The 19,081-nt window shown below is 38.9% G+C and overlaps 1 protein-coding gene across 2 annotated transcripts in view; it reads right to left on the bottom strand.

Annotated features, from left to right (window-relative positions):
- EPHA3 (EPH receptor A3) overlaps positions 1–17,633 on the bottom strand; it is a 334,850-nt gene extending 317,217 nt beyond the window's left edge. For both annotated transcript variants that reach the window (XM_075263556.1, XM_075263557.1), the window contains exon 1: positions 17,443–17,633. In XM_075263556.1, the coding sequence (XP_075119657.1) occupies positions 17,443–17,533 (91 nt within the window). In that variant the 5' untranslated portion in view covers positions 17,534–17,633. The remainder of the gene's footprint in view (positions 1–17,442) is intronic.
- Positions 17,634–19,081: the final 1,448 nt, after the last annotated feature.

The raw sequence follows: 19,081 nt of genomic DNA, 5'->3' as shown, positions 1-19,081 counted from the left end.
CACAGTATTATGTTCCTCTGTGGACACCCATAAACAATTATTATACTCTGGGGTCTTTTCAGACCCCAGAGTATAATAATCGGAGACCCGGGAAATAAAAACATAAAAAAAAAAAAAAAAAAACCACTGTTGCTTCTTACCTGTTCCCCGGCTCCTGTGCTGTGCTGTCCTCCTCTCGCGTCCTTCGTTAATGACGTCGGACGTCACATGACCCGGGAAGCATGCCGGGTTCATGTGACGTCAGACAGCAGTAGGACGGAGGCTTGGCAGGATCGCGGAGAGGTAAGTAACAGTTTTTTATGTTCCCTTACCTCTCCGGTCCGCCGATCATTATACTCGGGGGTCTGCAAAGACCCCCGAGTATAATGATAGCCCTTGTGGGGCCCGCGGTGTCACTTGCCGATCCCGGCCCAGCCAGGATCGGCAAGTGAATAGGGCCCGTAACTGCCTATTGAAAAAAAACCGCAGCGGTAGCGGCTGTCACCGGGCCCCCTAATGGCCCGGGTCCTGTGGCAGCTGCTACTGCTGCTACCACGGTAGTTACGCCACTGTCTAGGACGCAGGATCAGACCCACCAGCCACTGTATACTCACATGCCCCTGTGATCTTAAGTGTCAAGTGGGGAAGGGGAAGGGGGTCATTTTCTTACCCAGAAAGAAACCTAGAGAATGTGAAATTCGAAGAACAGATGTGACTGTGGTGGGTGGCGTATACCAAGTGCTGCTGCTTTGATCTTTTATTTTTGTAGTGCCCTTTCCCAACCTAATGATTGCCATAGATATAATATTTGCCAGACAGTTTTTCTTAAAGAGTAACTTGTGTTTTCATTTTAATATATCAGGCGTTGTTTACATCTATTTATATGTCTAGTAATTTGTTTACTTAATATCTATCTATCTATCTATCTATCTATCTATCTATCTATCTATCTATCTATCTCCGATGTGTTTGTTTGTCAGTATCTATGTAATATATATCTAGACATCAGTTTATGCAATATCTCTCTATCTATCTATCTAGAATTTATTTATGCAATACTCATCTACCTAGCAGTTTACTCATCTATTAGCTATGTATCTAATATCTAGCTGATGATCTATCTATCTATCTATCTATCTATCTATCTATCTATCCATCTATCCATCCCTCCATCCAATATCTATCTATCTATCCATCCAATATCTATCTATCTATCTATCTATCTATCTATCCATCCATCCAATATCTATCTATCTATCTATCTATCTATCTATCTATCCATCCAATATCTATCTATCTATCCATCCCTCCATCCAATATCTATCTATCTATCTATCTATCCATCCATCCCTCCATCCAATATCTATCTATCTATCTATCTATCTATCCATCCATCCCTCCATCCAATATCTATCTATCTATCTATCTATCTATCTATTTATCTATCCATCCATCCATCCATCCATCCAATATCTATCTATCTATCTATCCATCGATCCATCCAATATCTATCTATCTATCTATCTATCTATCCATCCATCCCTCCCTCCATCCAATATCTATCTATCTATCCATCCATCCATCCATCCCTCCATCCAATATCTATCTATCTATTTATCTATCCATCCATCCATCCATCCAATATCTATCTATCTATCTATCTATCCATCCCTCCATCCAATATCTATCTATCTATCTATCTATCCATCCATCCCTCCATCCAATATCTATCTATCTATCTATCTATCTATCTATCCATCCATCCCTCCATCCAATATCTATCTATCTATCTATCTATCCATCCATCCATCCAATATCTATCTATCTATCTATCTATCTATCTATCTATCTATCTACCTATCTATCCACAGGTGTAACTTGAACTTGAACCTGGACGATATTCATAATCTGTAATGGGTCCCCTACCCGCGTTGTGCCATTTATAATGGTGGTATATTTTATGGAGCAGATTGACCTTTAAGGCCCCCTCACTGTCCAGGACCCTGTACCAACCAGTACCCCTGAATCCCCTATAGCTACACCCCTGTATCAATCTACTTATTCATCTATCTATGGAACATACTCCAAGTATAGAAACCATGTCAAAACCATATTCTCATCCAGAAGCAAGTTCAGTATCCAAAGTTATTCAAAGCAGAATTTGGAGGTTTTTAAGAATGATTTAATTTAGACTTCAAACCACAGAACACAAGACGGTATCTGAAATCTAAGACAGAGTAATTTTCATTAGAGGGGAGCAGAGTTAAATGCCATCCAATAAAACGAGACGTCTTTTGAAGCATTTATGTCGTTTGACTTATATAATCCAATTTTGGGGCATTTGCTATAATTTCACACATGTGAGGCCCGGCGCTCTCGGCTGCTTGTTTTCTAACCATCATACTTAGGATTAGACAGATCCTTGTGTTGGTTACAGCTCAGTACTGACCCGCTCTGGCAGTTTAATTGAGTAAATGAGCCTTTTCATCTTACAAAACCAACAGCATATGCAACAATTGTGCCGAAATGGTTTCCAAAAGACTCTCAGTCCAAAATATAGAGACCGAACAGTATTTATAGGGAGAACAAAGTCAGCCTTTCAGTTTTTTCATATAATAGGTAATAAATGTGTAATAAATTAATATTTTATAGCTTGGAATACAGATTAACCAACACCTAATATTAGTAAAAAGCATAAATATTGTCTGATCCATCCTGATACTAGACAATAAGAATATAAGCTATCTGATACACTGATGACCTTTCCTATAACACTATATCATTATTAATCCCAGTCATTTTATCTGATAAGCCCCCACACCCTGCCGGGCAATGTTCTGCAAGTGTAAAACCCGTATGGCATGTAAGGCATGTGCTCTCTGCTCCTACTGTGGCTATAGATTATGTGTATGTGTATACTCATAGGCACCCATGAATTGCTTCCAATTTCAGCCAATGCCCAACTGCCCCAGGTTTCTTAAAGATCACCATTGCAGTTGAGTTGGTATGTCAAACCGCCGACTCCGACTGCTCCATCCAAAATCTAACTCCCGAGTTCACAACTCCTATTCCACAGCCCTGTTTCCCACATCTCTCCTTGCCTGACCAATACGGTCTTATTGGTTCATGTTCACTACAGTGGTGGTTATCTTTGAGTCTCCTGTTACCTATCCAGCTTATAAAGCACCAAGAAGGAGTTGTTAGAATGGAATTAAACTTTCTATGTGTGAATGTAATAATAATATATCTAAGGGATTATTACAATATTAGATTATATGGCGTATATGGAAAAGCTTTATAAATAAAAGTAGGCTCTAGTACTCTACTGGGAAACGATTGGGCATGGAGGCATACAGGTATTCTGTGGCATATTTGCCCACACATTTTGCCACTGGGATTATAGATTCGGCATGCTTGTCTGGATCATCTGGAATCTGTTCATGGTGCATTCATGCCCTTATATAACCACTGCTCCCAACACCTCCTAACAGCTAAGACAGAATGGCCTACATGGAGGGCAATCCATTAAAATGACTACCTTGGTTCTCTCAGTCCAATGAGATGTTCCAATGCAAAATATGTGAACGAACCAAAATGTCTTCGAGAGCATTAAGAATCAGTCAACAATCTCTCACCAAAAAGTACACTACCCAAAAGTAGCTTCTGGAAACTTTTTTTGTAGGGTTTATAGGGGAAGCACTTTTACATCTCCCTGTAGACATCCAGCCTAGTGTCTAGATATTTACAAATCTGCATGGCAAGTTTTAATTGGCCTGCTATGATTGACAAGCCAACTGAACCTTGCGACTCGTGCACTTCCTGATTATGATTAGTATCTGCCGCCTGGGGCGGAGACTTTTCCATGGGTAGTGAATTTTGAATTTCCTATGTAAAAGTCCATACCTAATTGTTAAGGAGGATAAGGTTTAAGAACTTACAATCTCTAAGGCTGTATTCACACAGAGTAACGCCAGCCGTTTTTTGTGTGCTTTTTGCACATATCGCCGCGTTAACGCCACGTAGCGCCGCGTTAACTCCGCGTGTACGCTGCGTTAACGCTGCGCTATTTTGCGGTGGCGTTGCCCGGCGTTAACGCGCGTATACGCGGCGCTACGCGGCGTTAACGCGGCGCTATGTGCAAAAAGCACACAAAAAAACGGCTGGCATTACTCTGTGTGAATACAGCCTTAGTTAGACTTCGTTCACTGGTGTAGTCCTGCGCCAAATCCATTGCCCAATGAGTACGCATTTCGAGCAGGCCAATTTTCTTTCAACAAACCTATACCATAGTATGTAATAAATGTACATGGGACTTTCATGGTTACTGTCATCCCAAGAAATTTCATGACATGTTCTGATGACATGGAGGACTAGAAGGCATAAATGTTAAACATACAAGTCAATGTAAAATGGTTGACCGATAGTTTTATAAGATCACAAGCCACAAAGTAACAACCTGCCGCCTGTAATTACAATATATTGGCATCGTATATGGCGCCCACACATATCGGAGTGACTAATAATGAAATGCAGGAAATTTGCTAATGTTTGGACGACTTTGTGAGTCTGACTTGTTACTAGTCACACATGGGGAAATGTGTAATGTGTGCTATGTGTACGGGGGAATATCTAACATAGCAAGAAAATGGAAGTGACAAGAGAGATTTGATGTTCTGCCTCCATCGAAACTGGCGCCATGGATCAAAGAGGAGAAAAAAATGTGGTTGGAAAATCTAAAAGTATTAGGTCAATTATTAAAATTAATGAATTAGTAAAAGAAAATACGCAAGTTAACTCATGTCTAGCTATCATCTAGCGATAAATAATTCATATTATTAGCCCTAGTTTGGAACACGTTTATACAAGTGTTTTTACGGGAGAGAATTACATTGTCTAAAAATCAGACGTGAATTAACATAAATGTCTGGACTGGTATTATAATGATGTAGGCACAGAAATATGCTGCAGAACTGGGCTCAAATTATCTGCGGGGTGTAGCCTATTGTTCTCGTGGCAGACACCTTATAATGACCGTAAGAAAATACCAATATCTTCTAAGGTTTCGAAATCAAGTCCCCTCTGCTCAAATACATTACCATCAAAGCTATACTGTGCTAAGATATCAAAGGCTTAGTATAAGACCTTAGAAGAATGTGACGTGCACATCTAGGGGTGCATGTGCCATAGAATAAGGTGGTGTGCATATCCAGGGGTACATGTGCCATACAAAAAGGTGGTGTGCGCATCCGGGGGTGCATGTGCCATAGAATAAGGTGGTGTGTACATCTAGGGGTGCATGTGCCATACAATAAGAGCAAGGGATACATGACATTAATATATTCCTGTACTATAAGCAATTGAATCCCACCATGCACGTGTCCTGATGAAACACTAACAGAAGTATATCTGACATTTGACATTAACATAAAAAATAACACTAATTTGGCATTTTCAATATTTAGATGCCATAGAAGATTGCCCCCCCCCCCCTTGGGAACCCCTCAGAATGGCCAATGTATGTTGGTACATTGGTCAATGCAGTGAACATTTCTAGTCGGAGTTGTTGACCACTTTCCTAGTGAATTTAAGAAAGGTTCTAGACTAACATATAATGTCATAAGAGGTTTGGGGCCACACGGTGGCTCAGTGGTTAGCACTGGAGTCCTGGTGTTCAAATCCCCCCAAGGGCAAAAAAAAAAAAAAATCTGCAAGGAGTTTGTATGTTCTCCCCGTGTTTGCATGGATTTCCATCCCATATTCCAAAGACATACTGATAGGGAAAAAGGTATATTGTGAGCTCTATGTGGGACCCACAATCTACATTAAAAAAATAATAATAATAATGTCATAAGACGCTTTAAAACACTTAAGGGCTTACAATGTCCTCACTATAAAGCCCCCTCCTTCCACTCATGCCTGTGGACAACTGCAGCATGGGTTTCCAAGATGGCAGCCGTCTCCTGCACTACAACCTAGCTGAAAGTGTTTAGTACAAGAGCACCATAGGGGGCATCTTGGGTACCCATGGACAACCTGCCGAACACCTTCATGGCACGTGTAGAGGAGGAGGTAGTCTCTACCATTTTGCAAACGCATAGGTTGTTTGCAATGTTACCAATGGAGTTCCTAAACAAACCATTCTTTGTTAGTGTATGGTGTTTCAGAAATCTGTTAGGACAGTGGACAATCCTTCTAGTCTTACATGTACACATTCTATATATATGTTATTTTTATTTTGCATACTTGTATAGTGCTTTATTGTCAACACTGCCCCATATAGGGCTCAATAGCTAAATTCCCTATCAGTATGTCTTTGGAGTGGGAGGAAATCCACGCAAACATGGGGAGAACATACAAACTCCTTGCAGATGTTGCTAACTACTGAGTAAATGTGCTACATATATTGGAACATTTTGACAGTAAGCTTACTTAGATATAAGGAGTTGCACATCATCTTAATGTAGAATTGTGTTATACACAAATGAAATGAGAAGTCCAATATGCAATATGGCATCATTTGTGCCAAATAAATAGGATCATACTGTATACTACTATAATAAGAATTGAGGAAGCCTTATCAAACCAAGGTAGACAACCAGCCATGCACAAAGCAAACTCATTCCAAGAGAATGTTCTTCTACTTGTGGTCTCCAACCTGTGGCTTTCCATCTCCTGCTATCATTTCTTGCATGCTCGGAACTGTTGTTTCGCAACAAGTTGGAGATCACAGGTCTATACCATGAAATGTTCTCCTCATTATCGAAAAAACATGAGTTCTCCATTCTCTGATCAGACTTAAGAAAATAAACTGATTCAGACGCTCATAAACTGACCTCATCCCACATCTCGTTGGTCATGTGATGAGACAGAGGGAAATTAGCATCTCAATTACTGGAAGATTTGGTTATGACTAAAACATAGAAAAAAAGTCTCTTTCACATTTAACCCAACATCCTAAAAAATTCATTCATTTAAAGGGTTATTCCCATCTAACACTTTTGGGACCCTCAATTGTTACCATCTCCCCCAACTCCTACTGATTCTGGCACTGACTCTCTAGCCCCCAATGTTCCCAAGCAATCATTTCTGTTAGTCTCAGAAGAATTATGTTTTCTATTCTTGGGTGGGTGGTCCCTGTCTGTCTGTCTGTCTTGTCCCAGGACCACCTGACTGGAGAAAGCCTACTTAGGATATTGGGTGCTGAAACTAACAGCACTGATTGCTCAGGAAAGGTGGGGGCTGGAGGAGAAAATCCAACTGTGCCAGAATCAGAGTTAGTTGAGTAATCAGATCATTGATCATGGAAGGTTTCATTTAAAAAGTACTTGGGATAGAAAACCTGCTTTCCAATACTACACTAGTGAAGTCTTATTTATTACGGAAGGGATCCCCATTTTAGAAGACCACCTCTGTACTACAGAATGGAGCAGCTATATAGAGGGTTTCTCATTTAGGAGGACCAAACCCAGGACCACTGGCCAGTACTGGCCAATGTGTAATGCTTTGTTTCCCCTGTGGTGGTGCTGTAGAGAAACTGAACACTTCATCTGGATTGTGCAGGGTCATCCATAATAAATATTTCATGGATTTGAAGTGATACCAAACCTCAAGTCTATATCACACAGCTGAAGAAAGGCTGACTACAGAGTCCAAAATACCTCCCCCCTCCATGATCACTGTGCTATCTCCTATATCCCCAATGCTGAGAACCTCTAGAACTATCTACAGTGACGGATACTGTCACTGACATTGTAGGTTTGGATCTTCTATTCTTGTCTATTGTTTCTATGTCTAATCACTTTTATATGAGTTCATTCATTTACATTACAGAATGCACCTCCATTGTGTCAGCTGTGAAATAGCTAATTGTTGTTTTGTATCAGAACTCCCATAGAGAACAGCGCCACTCAGTGGCCAGACCATTGTAATTAACTCTACAATCATTTCAAAGAGAAACTTAGTCCTCTATTAAAAAAAATAAATATATATATATATATATATATATAATAAAAACCAAAAAATATATATAAAATAAAAACAAGCAAACAAAAAAAAAAAATACATATATATATATATATATATATATATATATATATATATATATATAATATTTGATCATAACGCTATATGTATTGGGTGATTATTATATATAATAAAATAATTGGACTCAATAAACTTTAATGCGGTTAGTCTGACATTAGTTTAAGGTATAGGACTGCAATGTAATGTGGAATATCAGAAAACTAGAAACAGAAAATGAGTGAAAAACAACTAAAAACTCCTCTTTGTAGAAAAATAACTTGCTACTTTGCTATTTGTGTTCACACTGTATGATAACATATATTATATAATGTTATTATTTCCTACTGAAGGATCTTTTACTCTTACTGTTATGTGTTATACTTTTCTACAACCATCTGAGCATACACAATAGTCTTACGTTCCACCCATTATCATTACATCTATTGTATTAAAGAAATATTAGATGATATATTTCCTCCACCTAACAGATAAAACAGTAGTAGAAATGCAAGAAAATAATGGAGGAAACCACCGTAGATATTACTAAAATACATGAAATTTGTACATGTTACATTCTGTGTATTCAGACTTAGGGACAACTGGGGAAGTGGCATTTAGTGCTATGTAATAATTTGGTTTTCTGCACTATTAGCAGCCCCAGTGAGATCTCTATAGGATGTGATAAATGGAGCAGTAATCTCCTGCCTGGTCCTGTACATCTGATAACCCTGCCTATAGGTCACTCCACACATTATAGCTGCTGAAACTACAGATAGCCTTGGGGTCAGGCGGCTCCTTGCAGCAAGTGTCTGGAAAGATATGGCAATATATTATAGACTTCATGTTATACATGTATATAGTGTACAAGCAAACTATAAGGTTATACTGGGTCATATATCCTATATCTGCTATGGAAGTTGTAGTAGGAAATTGTATTATCTGCACATAATAAGAAGCAAAAACTTCAGGAGACATATACAGTAGGTAGAAACCAGGCTATAATACACACTGCAGAATGTGTGACTATAATAGTCCAGTATACAGAATCAGAAGATTCACATATACTATGCAAAATAGCCAAATACAAAATGCTAACTTAATAAACCAAAATACACAGGTATCAATATAATATAAATATAATAAACCTAATAATAAGGTATAATCCTAATTATATGGAGTCATTATATTAACTCATTCACAACTGAACAATATAAAAGCGAGGAATTCTCTGAACGTTGACTGTCCTGAATCCTATATAATAGAAAAAACCATATGGGCAGGGATTTATAGACCAGTCACCGGTTACACGGCCTTATTTCTATACTATAATAATACCGTCCTATACCGTACACACCTATCTGCCCGATATTGTCCGACTTGGTCAGAGCACCGCAGGGTTTACTAGAAACAGGAACATTTGATATGGTAGGCAAAGCTTACTTTTTCAGATGTAGAGGTTAGTCACATGTAGCAGAGCTGGATTTGTCGGATGTACAGTACTGTGCAAATGTTTAAGGTATGGGGAAAAATGCAGTAAGACTAGTTTCAGAAATAGAAGGGTTAATAGTTTATTTAATCAATTAACAAAATTAAGTGAATGAAGAAAAGAGAAATGTAAACTCATCAATATTCGGTGTGACCTATGCCCTTTGGAGGAGGAGTCCTGGAAGTGATGATCCGGCCCCCGCAGAGCCCTGATCTCAACATAGTCCAGTCTGTCTAGGGTTATATGAAGGGACTGGAACAAGCCTACATCCACAGAAGACCTGTGCTTAGTTCTCCAAGATGGCGGGAACAAGCACCCTGCCGAGTTCTGCCAAAAATTTTCTGCAAATAGCGAGAAGAACTGATGGAAGGAAAAGGGCAAAGGTCACAACAAATATTGATTTTTCTTTTGTTTGCCTAAAACTTTTGCATAATACTGTACAGTATAAACACTAACACACAAGTATCAATGTAACGCATAACAACATCTGGATCTGTAGCTCTCTTACTTCCACCTGTGGCAGCCATATTGATTCTTCTAGGGTTGACCATTATGTCACGTGGCTAACACAGGCCCTTCCTTACATGTTCAGGTCTCTACATGTCAGTAACAGTAAGGGACTTTTCTACTTCATCGCCCTGTGGTCACTCAAGTCCCTAGCCACGTCTCACCATTCTCTAATTGGTTAGATATGGACTTACATGGTAGCTACCTACAGGTGGCACTAGAGAGATAGTTTTCTTTCCTAAGGAGGATTGCTAATTTGCATATGTTTTCCCAGGATGCATTGCCTGTGTAACTCCTGACACCAACTGGATCTCCACAATGGGAAACAGTAGTGCTCAACAGATATATGTAATTCAGTCTATGTGTATGTCATCACACAATCTGATATAAGAAGCCATGCTAAGAGCGGGGTTGTTACTTATATCTATGCAGTAGCTCCACTATATGTACCAGTCCATGGACAGTATATCTCTTCCTAGCTATGGCACAGTCCTAGTCCTAGAGTGTGGCCACCAATGCAGATGGCTCTCTGGTACTCATCTGTAGTAAGCAGACCGTTACATCTGGACTTCTTGTAATGGGATTTTCTTCCTCCCCTATATAATCATTACATTGTCTATAGCATTTGGAAGTAATTAAGACTAGAGGACATCACAAAGACGAGCGAGGACTTAATAATGCAAAGATAATGAGAACTCTGCACTTGTGCTATTGTCGTAATACAAGTGCATACAGGGAAACACTGCTTTTGTTCCAAACCATTACCATAAAGCTACTGATGTAGCAGTGCTGAGATTGTCAAGGGCACAACGCATAGCGCAGTCGTCAAAAAAATACACGTGTGGGGGTCTGCATGCTAATAGAGAGGCCACATGGTTCTATGGAGCACCCAAACCCCATCCAGCACTCAAAATCAATCAATCAATCAATCAATCACAATGATTCAGGAGGAAGCCAGAATAGTATACGGTAGGTTTATAGCATGCTAGATTGGTTGGATATTAACTCGATACTGTGCACACTCCAGCAAAAACAAGCTCAGCTCTGCTACATCTCTATATAATTTAGATTGTAAGCTCTTGTGGGCAGGGCTGGCCCTTACATTAGGTGGTTATTGCTGCTTTTGCATCTATATGTATTTTTACATGTTTATATAGTATGTACAACACAAGCTAAGATAAGATAATCCTTTAATAGTCCCATATTACAATACTCGTAGGTCCTTCGCAGTCCTATGTAAAATCACAGGTAACTCGCAATGATTTCAAGGTGAACCTGACCTACTTGACTCTGCTACCTCTATAGATGACTATGTCATAGGTGTAGATGGGTATGTCATATGTTCTGCTCAGCTCTGCTACATCTCACCAGACTGCGCTCAGTGTTTATGTAACCATTGCAATGAAGCTCTCAGATTGTGGACTACGGCCATGATTTAGGTCATATATTGGTTTATACATTTACCTTCTTCCTTCTGGTCTCTGCCCTCACAAACACAATATTATGAGAACAATCCAGGCTGTCAGGGCAGCTTAGATACATTTTCGGATAATCCTGTTAATGACCCGGGTCAGAAGTTAACTGTTATAGACTATCAAGCAGGGGAATTGAGTGTACGCCCTCTAGCAGACACATAGGGGCACCTATATACCGTATATACGGCAGAGGAGCTGTCAGGAGAACAAGGTCTTTGTATAATTCCGCAGGATATTCCCTGCCTGGATTTCTCAGGTGCCTGGGATAAAGAATGGCTTCTTGTCAGTGCTAATAGTGACGGACATATCCCCACTGGGAGGGGGCTAATAATTACTTATCTCATAAAGCTTCTGGCATGTGGATGTAGCAGAGCTGAATTTGTCACATATGTTTTTGAGCCCTGTGGTGACTCCCTCAGGACTGCCGTCCTAGTAGACCATATTAACCTACTCTACGTCACCTAATTGTATTGTATTCAGCTCTGCTACATCCGGATTTCACAATTATTAGTATTATGATGAGATTCATAAGGAAAGTGTCAGAATAAACAATAATAAATAGTCTATCATTGTATACTGATGCAGCAGCACTGAGTTTGCTGTTTGGCACAGCTCATCCCAATATGCATAAAATGGCATCAATTCATCTCTACAACATCTATAGAAATTTCTCCACTGTGGGACTATTAAAGGATTATCTTATCTTATCTTTACATAAAAGGGGATTTTTACACAAATTCAACTTTTTTCAGTATGGTATAAGCCAAAACCAAGAGTAGGATGACGGAGTAAGATTTGTGCCCATTCTCCATCTGGTTTTAGTTTACATCTACTGGTGCAAAATACTGACTATTACGCCTTTAACCTACACAGATGTAGCAGAGCTAAGTTTGCAATGTGACATAATTCATCCTAATATGACTCTCCTCCATCTATGGGGCTCTCTAAGCAAACCTACTGTTTCATCCTATCTCAGTATACCATCATGGCACTCAGCCAAAAAGAATACAATGCAAATTCAGCTCTACTACATCTCAATTTAAATAAAAGTAGATTTTTTTTATGCAACGGAAATTAAGGCCACGTTCACATGGCAGTATTCAGGTCAGTATTATGAATCAGCATTTGTACAACCAAAAGGTAGAGTTTGATGGAAGTGTCTTTTGTATTTTGGACCCAATCCCGGTTTTAGCTTGCAATTACTACTGCAACATTGCTAATTCAGTATTGATGTAGTAGACGTGAGTTTGTCTTTGGCATAAATTATATAGCCTGATATAACAATGCTGCATCTATGTATGGAGCTCTTTAAGTAAATCCACCGTTTTATATTAACTTAGTATAAGATCAATGCACCCAGCCGAAACAAATAAACTGCACAGTCAGCTCTGCTACATCTCTCTCTCTCTTTCTCTCTCTCGCTGTTGACACAGGCTTTACAGTTTTAGCAGGATATTATATTAATTTAGTACAGTCATGGGACAAAGCCAAAAAAATAAATAAATTACAAGGTCATCTCTGCTATATATATTTATATATATATATATATATATATATATATATATATGTATATATATATGTATATACATATATATATATAGGGTTTATATCACTACAACAATACATAATGTTCTATCAATGCGTTATATTAAGTTAGTAATCTATCACGACACACAACCCATTCAAATGCAGTGTCAGCTCTGCTACATCTATATATACAGTACATATCTATAGATCTATATAGACCTATACACATAAAGAGGGGGAGTTTATATCACTACAACAATATACAGTGCTCTATCAATGCGTTATATTAACTTAGTATACTATCACGACACACAGCCCAAAAAATTCAATTGCCATGTCAGCTCTGCTACATCTCTAGAGACATAAAGAGGGGACTTTTTACTCAATTCAAACAACACCGACAGATCTATCACAGCTGAGTTTCCAATTTAACTCCCTTATCTATAAAATAGGTTTCTCTGATATAAAACGACTCATAGGACATTGTAATAAGACAAACTCAGCTCTGCTGCCCTGACCAACAAAACCCTTCTACGCCAGTATATATTATATGCAGCTGTATTTTGTGATATAATAGGATATATTACACCGAATAAAAGTAACCCTAGGGATTGTATCAGTGTGAAATATAAAATGGACAATAATCCACCTAAAAGCAGGTAACGCTCCAGATCGCCAGGCCAATGAATATAAGTAACAAGTCAATTTCGGGCTAATTAAGTGGCCATTCAGGAAACAATCGTGGCCGCTGGGAGGGGGGGCCTGTGTTTTTAAGCCTTGAAAATAGCTCTGAGGTCCATCTGTTCTGACAGCAATTGCAATTTATTGGGGGCACACATCGCCCGCAGTGGTGTGAGGAGGGGGCTTTCATTCCTCTATCACTTACCAATTCAGTGTAAATGGAATAGGCTGCCCACTTTGTTTAGCTGTGAACGACAGGACGGGCGAGGAAGAGGCAGGAATGGGAAATTTACATTTGCTGAAGTCTCGTTGGATTAATGATGTGGGCATTATGGGTGAATTCAATAAAAGGAAGCCTAATATAAGGGCGAACTGACACCTCCGAGACAATTCCCACTTCTAAAGGTCTCAACAATCTAGTAGGTACAGCACACTAATACTACATGTGCCAAAAGGGCTCATAGTTAATAACGTAGTCGAGCTGAGTTTGTCATATTTAAATCACAATGTGTTATCTGCAGTTATCCATAGGGCAGCAAGTAAAGCTATTAGATTAGGTTAATGCGGTGGCTTATCATGGTGTACACAGGGGGACGCGAAATACAAACTCAGCTCTGCTACATGTTTATATAGAAAAGGCAGCACGTGAAACCAAGCCTTAGTCCATGCTGAACCTGTAATGTGAATAGTAACATACAAACTAGTGTCTATAGTGTGGACTGCGTCATACATATGAAGTAGAGAGAAGTTTGTCAGATGGTGCAGGCACAGATTAAGCAGTAGCCAGCTCAATTCACTACAATAATGTGTTTTTTACATAGGACTGCAGGAAACGCAACTGTATGTACGCCTACTGCATTACCTTAAACACAATGACAAGGTCAGCTCTGCTACATCTGTTCTTCAAATATGTCAAAACGATAGATTGGTCATCATGATATTATCTAGTGGTTACTAAATATTTTGACTGTTGTATCCATCTAGCTCCTATCTATCTATCTATCTATCTATCTATCTATCGATCTATCATCTATCCTTCTACTTAATTATCTATCTATCTGCCTCATATCTATCTATCTATCTATCTATCTATCTATCTATCTATCTATCTATCTATCTATCTATCTATCGTATCTATCTATCTATCTATCTATCTATCTATCTATCTATCTATCTATCTATCTATCTATCTATCTATCTATCTATCTATCCACTCATTATAATTGGGTACAGCCCCAGCCCCAATATTTTCCAATGTATTCTTAGTACCAGGCATCTAGCAAACACATAAATCATATTTCCTCTAATTTTGGCATATCAGGGCACACAGGGGGACCCTGCTAGAAATCTGCAAACTTCCATTAACATTCCAGGGGAAAAAAAATCATCTCCCTTCTAGTACCATGTAGCTCAGCGAGTCGAAAGGTGAAAAGTCTGTTTAGGATTTCCTGGAGAAGATTTTCTCGGAGAACCATTCGTCACTTGACTTTATGTATAAATTTAGCTGATATTTGGCATTTTTGCCTTAGTTTTATCGCTGGTGAACAGAACTGTGTACAGTATGGCAGGAGGGTACAATCCATGGCAGAATAATAGCTTAACTTAATTACAGAGGATTTACTCCTTCTACAGTGTTTGCCTCATAAATTCCACTGCTGCAAATAAAGCCTCACACATTGAGAGCTGCCACTTCTAGTTGGGCTCTGCCTGCATGCTATACTTTCATATTTTTAAGCAGATGGCCTATTGAATGCGGATGAAAGGGCCACAAGAGGGGTCTTATAGAGGCAGGTATAGGAGGAAGTCATAGTATTGTGAAATTAATTGTGGATGTAGCAGAGCTGAATTGGTCATCTGTCTCTTCTGTGCACTGTGACAACTTTCTGAGCAAAGAGAATTGATATATTACAACATGGCATCACTGACCAATTAAGTATTGGTATATCTGGGTATACGGTGTGGTATAGGTGAGTTTGTCAGTGTAGCAGAGCTGAGAGTGACGCTTGAGAGATTACACTGTATTATCAGCTGTTTTCTTCAGGACTACTATAAATTTGCTTAATTCTAAATTACAATATCCAATAGAAAGCATTAAATACAAATCTAGCACTATCTATCTATCAATCTATATCTATCTATCTATCTATCTATCTAGTTCAGATCTATCTATCTATCTATCTAGTTCAGATCTATTTATCTATCTACTCTTATACTGTATATGTATCATATATTATAAGTATTAGGACACTGGAGTAACTGTTGTAAACAAGGCCTCTAATAAACACATTCCAGACAATTCTATCTATCTATCTATCTATCTATCTATCTATCTATCTATCTATCTATCTAGTATACACTATATTTAAGATACTTTTTAACATAACATACAGTAGCTGGTATGAACCCTGGAGTATCTTGTATAAACCAGGCCACCAATAGGCACAAACACACACACACACTAATACTGAACACATTTAACAACTCGCACTTTACTTATTACATGATCCCAATTAGAATTAAGGGAGGACTGAAGAAGGGCCTCGCTAGTACTTTTATGACGCTAATACAGAAACCAATTAATGGAGTGGAGCTGGGTTTGTTACTTGGTACAACTTATGTTGACATTGTGTTACTATCGGTTTTAAGAAGTTTTTACGTTGGACACCATAAAGAAAGAGTAAAATGGCAAATTCATAACAAGTCTATAATATGTTATTATGGTTTGTATGATCCCGGAGAAGTTACTGTACAGATTACTAATAGATATAAGAAGTAAACACTTTACTGAACATAGGACAAGGAAAGCAAAAAGTGCAAAAAAACATATTTGATATAACAGTAAAAATTCTAAACACTATCTATCTATCTATCTATCTATCTATCTATCTATCTATCTATTTTTTCCATAGATAGATACAATTGGAGAAAAAGAGGTAGGTAGATAGATAGATAGATAGATAGATATATAGATAGATAGATACATGATAGATAGATAGATAGATAGATAGATAGATAGATAGAAAGATAGATGATAGATAGATAGAAAAATTTATAGATATATAGATGATAGATAGAAAGATAGATGATAGATATAGATAGATAGATAGATAGATAGATAGATAGATAGATAGAGGAAGATTGAAATATTTATAGATATAGTGTTTTCATAAGAGTTTCTCTCTTTCTCTATAACTATCTATACAAAAAGCAGCACCACCAGATTTGTGTATTCTATAATTAACATCCATCTCTCTATCTATCTATCTATCTATCTATCTATCTATCTATCTATCTATCCATCTAGACACAATAAGATATACATTTTAAGTAAATTTTGGAAAATAAGTGATCTCTAAACTCTGAGAAGCTCAATATGTAACACATAATAACCAGCACTAGACACTTAAAGGCACAAAACCATCACAATTCCATTCGCCTAAAAGTACTAATTTATCATCTAGGGGGTCACAAACTTAACCAAGAAACACAAACAGTGAAAACATCTCCTCGAATCCTTAATACAATGTACAAAGTGAGCAGCGATCCCGGAGGAGCAGCAGAGTCCTGGCAGGTTCCTGCAGCCTGCGCTGCCCCTTTAAATCTTGTAAATATTTGTAACAAATTGTAACATTCCTGGGATTTAAATGTCGTCGGATACTTTGTCCCTGGATACATTGTTTCCATGCACTTTAAGGAGATGTAAGGAGCAGAGCAGGGAGGCAGAGGATAGGACAGAGTCTCCAGGATAGAGATGTGGGATCTTACCTTCATTGGGAGGATGGGGGATCACTTGTGCTGAGCAGCTGAGGGAGACACAGGACAGGAGGCAGAGGATGGAGCAGAGCTGACAATCCATTCTTGGCCAGTGCAGGGTGCTGGAAGGCGCATATTATCTATCTCCAGCACTGAGGATGATGTGACTCCAGCTCACAAGTTACCATGCTCTCCCCAGCAGCCTGATGTCAAGTTTGACACTGGAGATAAGGAGGAGTCTGCTGCCTGCCTGCCTGCTGCTCCTCCAGCCTCTGCTGCCTCCCTGGGTCCTAGACACTGCCTGCTAGTCTCTAGTGCCAGCTTGTAAAATCCACTGCCAGCCAGGGTGAGGATTACTTCACCTGTGCACTGCCATCAGGAAATTAAATTACCTTTTTATGACTCCTGTGTCTTGCAGAGCTTGCTTTACCAATGTAGGAATAGCAATAGGACAGACTGGGGCTTGCCTAATAAAGGAATTATTGTTAGTGAGCTGATATGAGAGAACTTGCTTATATACAGTAGGAGTTCACTGTATGTTATGTGTATACAACTGGAGTGATACTATATACATGTGTATACAGGATATACACAGCGGTATGAGCTGCTAAGCGGTTGTATTGTAGCACTGGGGTCTGCATCCATCCAAAAGAAACATCTGCATGCACTTTGTATATTCTCTCCATGTTTGTGTGGGTTTCGTCCGAGCCCTCCGGTTTCTTCCAAAAACATCCTGGGGCTGGTTTATCTTTGCATTTCTGCCAGAATTTTGGTGTAGTTTTATGTATTTTGCAACCGGTTGCACCTAATTTATAAGATTTACAAAAATATTTATCCTCTATTCATAAGATAGCGGATACATTGCTGATTATGGCGTCACGGGTGCCAAAGTGTAGTATTTTTAATCCTATGGCTTATTGAATGTGAATGAAAGAGCCACAAGAGGGTCTTATAGAAGCAGCTAGAGGAGGAAGTCATAGAATTGTGACTTAACTGTGGATGTAGCAGAGCTGACTCTGTCATCGGTCTCTTCTGTGCGCTGTGATAACTCACTGAGTAAGGAGAATTGATCTATCATACATGGCTTTACTGCTAAAGTAAGTTTGGGTATATCGGGGTATCTGATATAGTTTAGGTGGGTTTGTCAGGATAGAGGATACACTTCTGATTGGTGGGGGTCTGTCAGCTGAGATCCTGACAATGGGGGCATTTTAACTCCATTATTACTGTAGCAGTAACATATTCAATGTGAGCGCCAGAGATAGCTGAAGTACAGCACTATCTCCCATTGATGTGGTGGGGGGTCTGCGTCCACCACCACTACATTCACATAGAAGGTAAAACACCCCTCTGTTCTCAGAATTATTGGGGGTCCTGGCAGTCGTACCCCCACTGATCAGCAATTTATCCTCTATTCTACTGAGAGAGGAAAAATATTTTTCAATCCTTTTAATAAATTAGGTGCAATAATGTGCACTAGGGTTGAGGGATTGGAAAAGATCGGATCCCGATCGGCGATCGAGCAAATTTCACAATCGTGATCGGCTGGAAAATGATCGAAAATCGGATTTTAAAAACGATCCGGAAATCTCAAGATCGGCTCAACCCCAGTGTGCACCATTTATTTATTGATTATTTTTTCACAAGTGAC

This window comes from Leptodactylus fuscus, chromosome 2 (assembly GCF_031893055.1).
Source record: "Leptodactylus fuscus isolate aLepFus1 chromosome 2, aLepFus1.hap2, whole genome shotgun sequence".
In the NCBI taxonomy this organism is placed as follows: domain Eukaryota; kingdom Metazoa; phylum Chordata; class Amphibia; order Anura; family Leptodactylidae; genus Leptodactylus; species Leptodactylus fuscus.
This window is presented reverse-complemented; position numbering and strand designations above follow the sequence as displayed.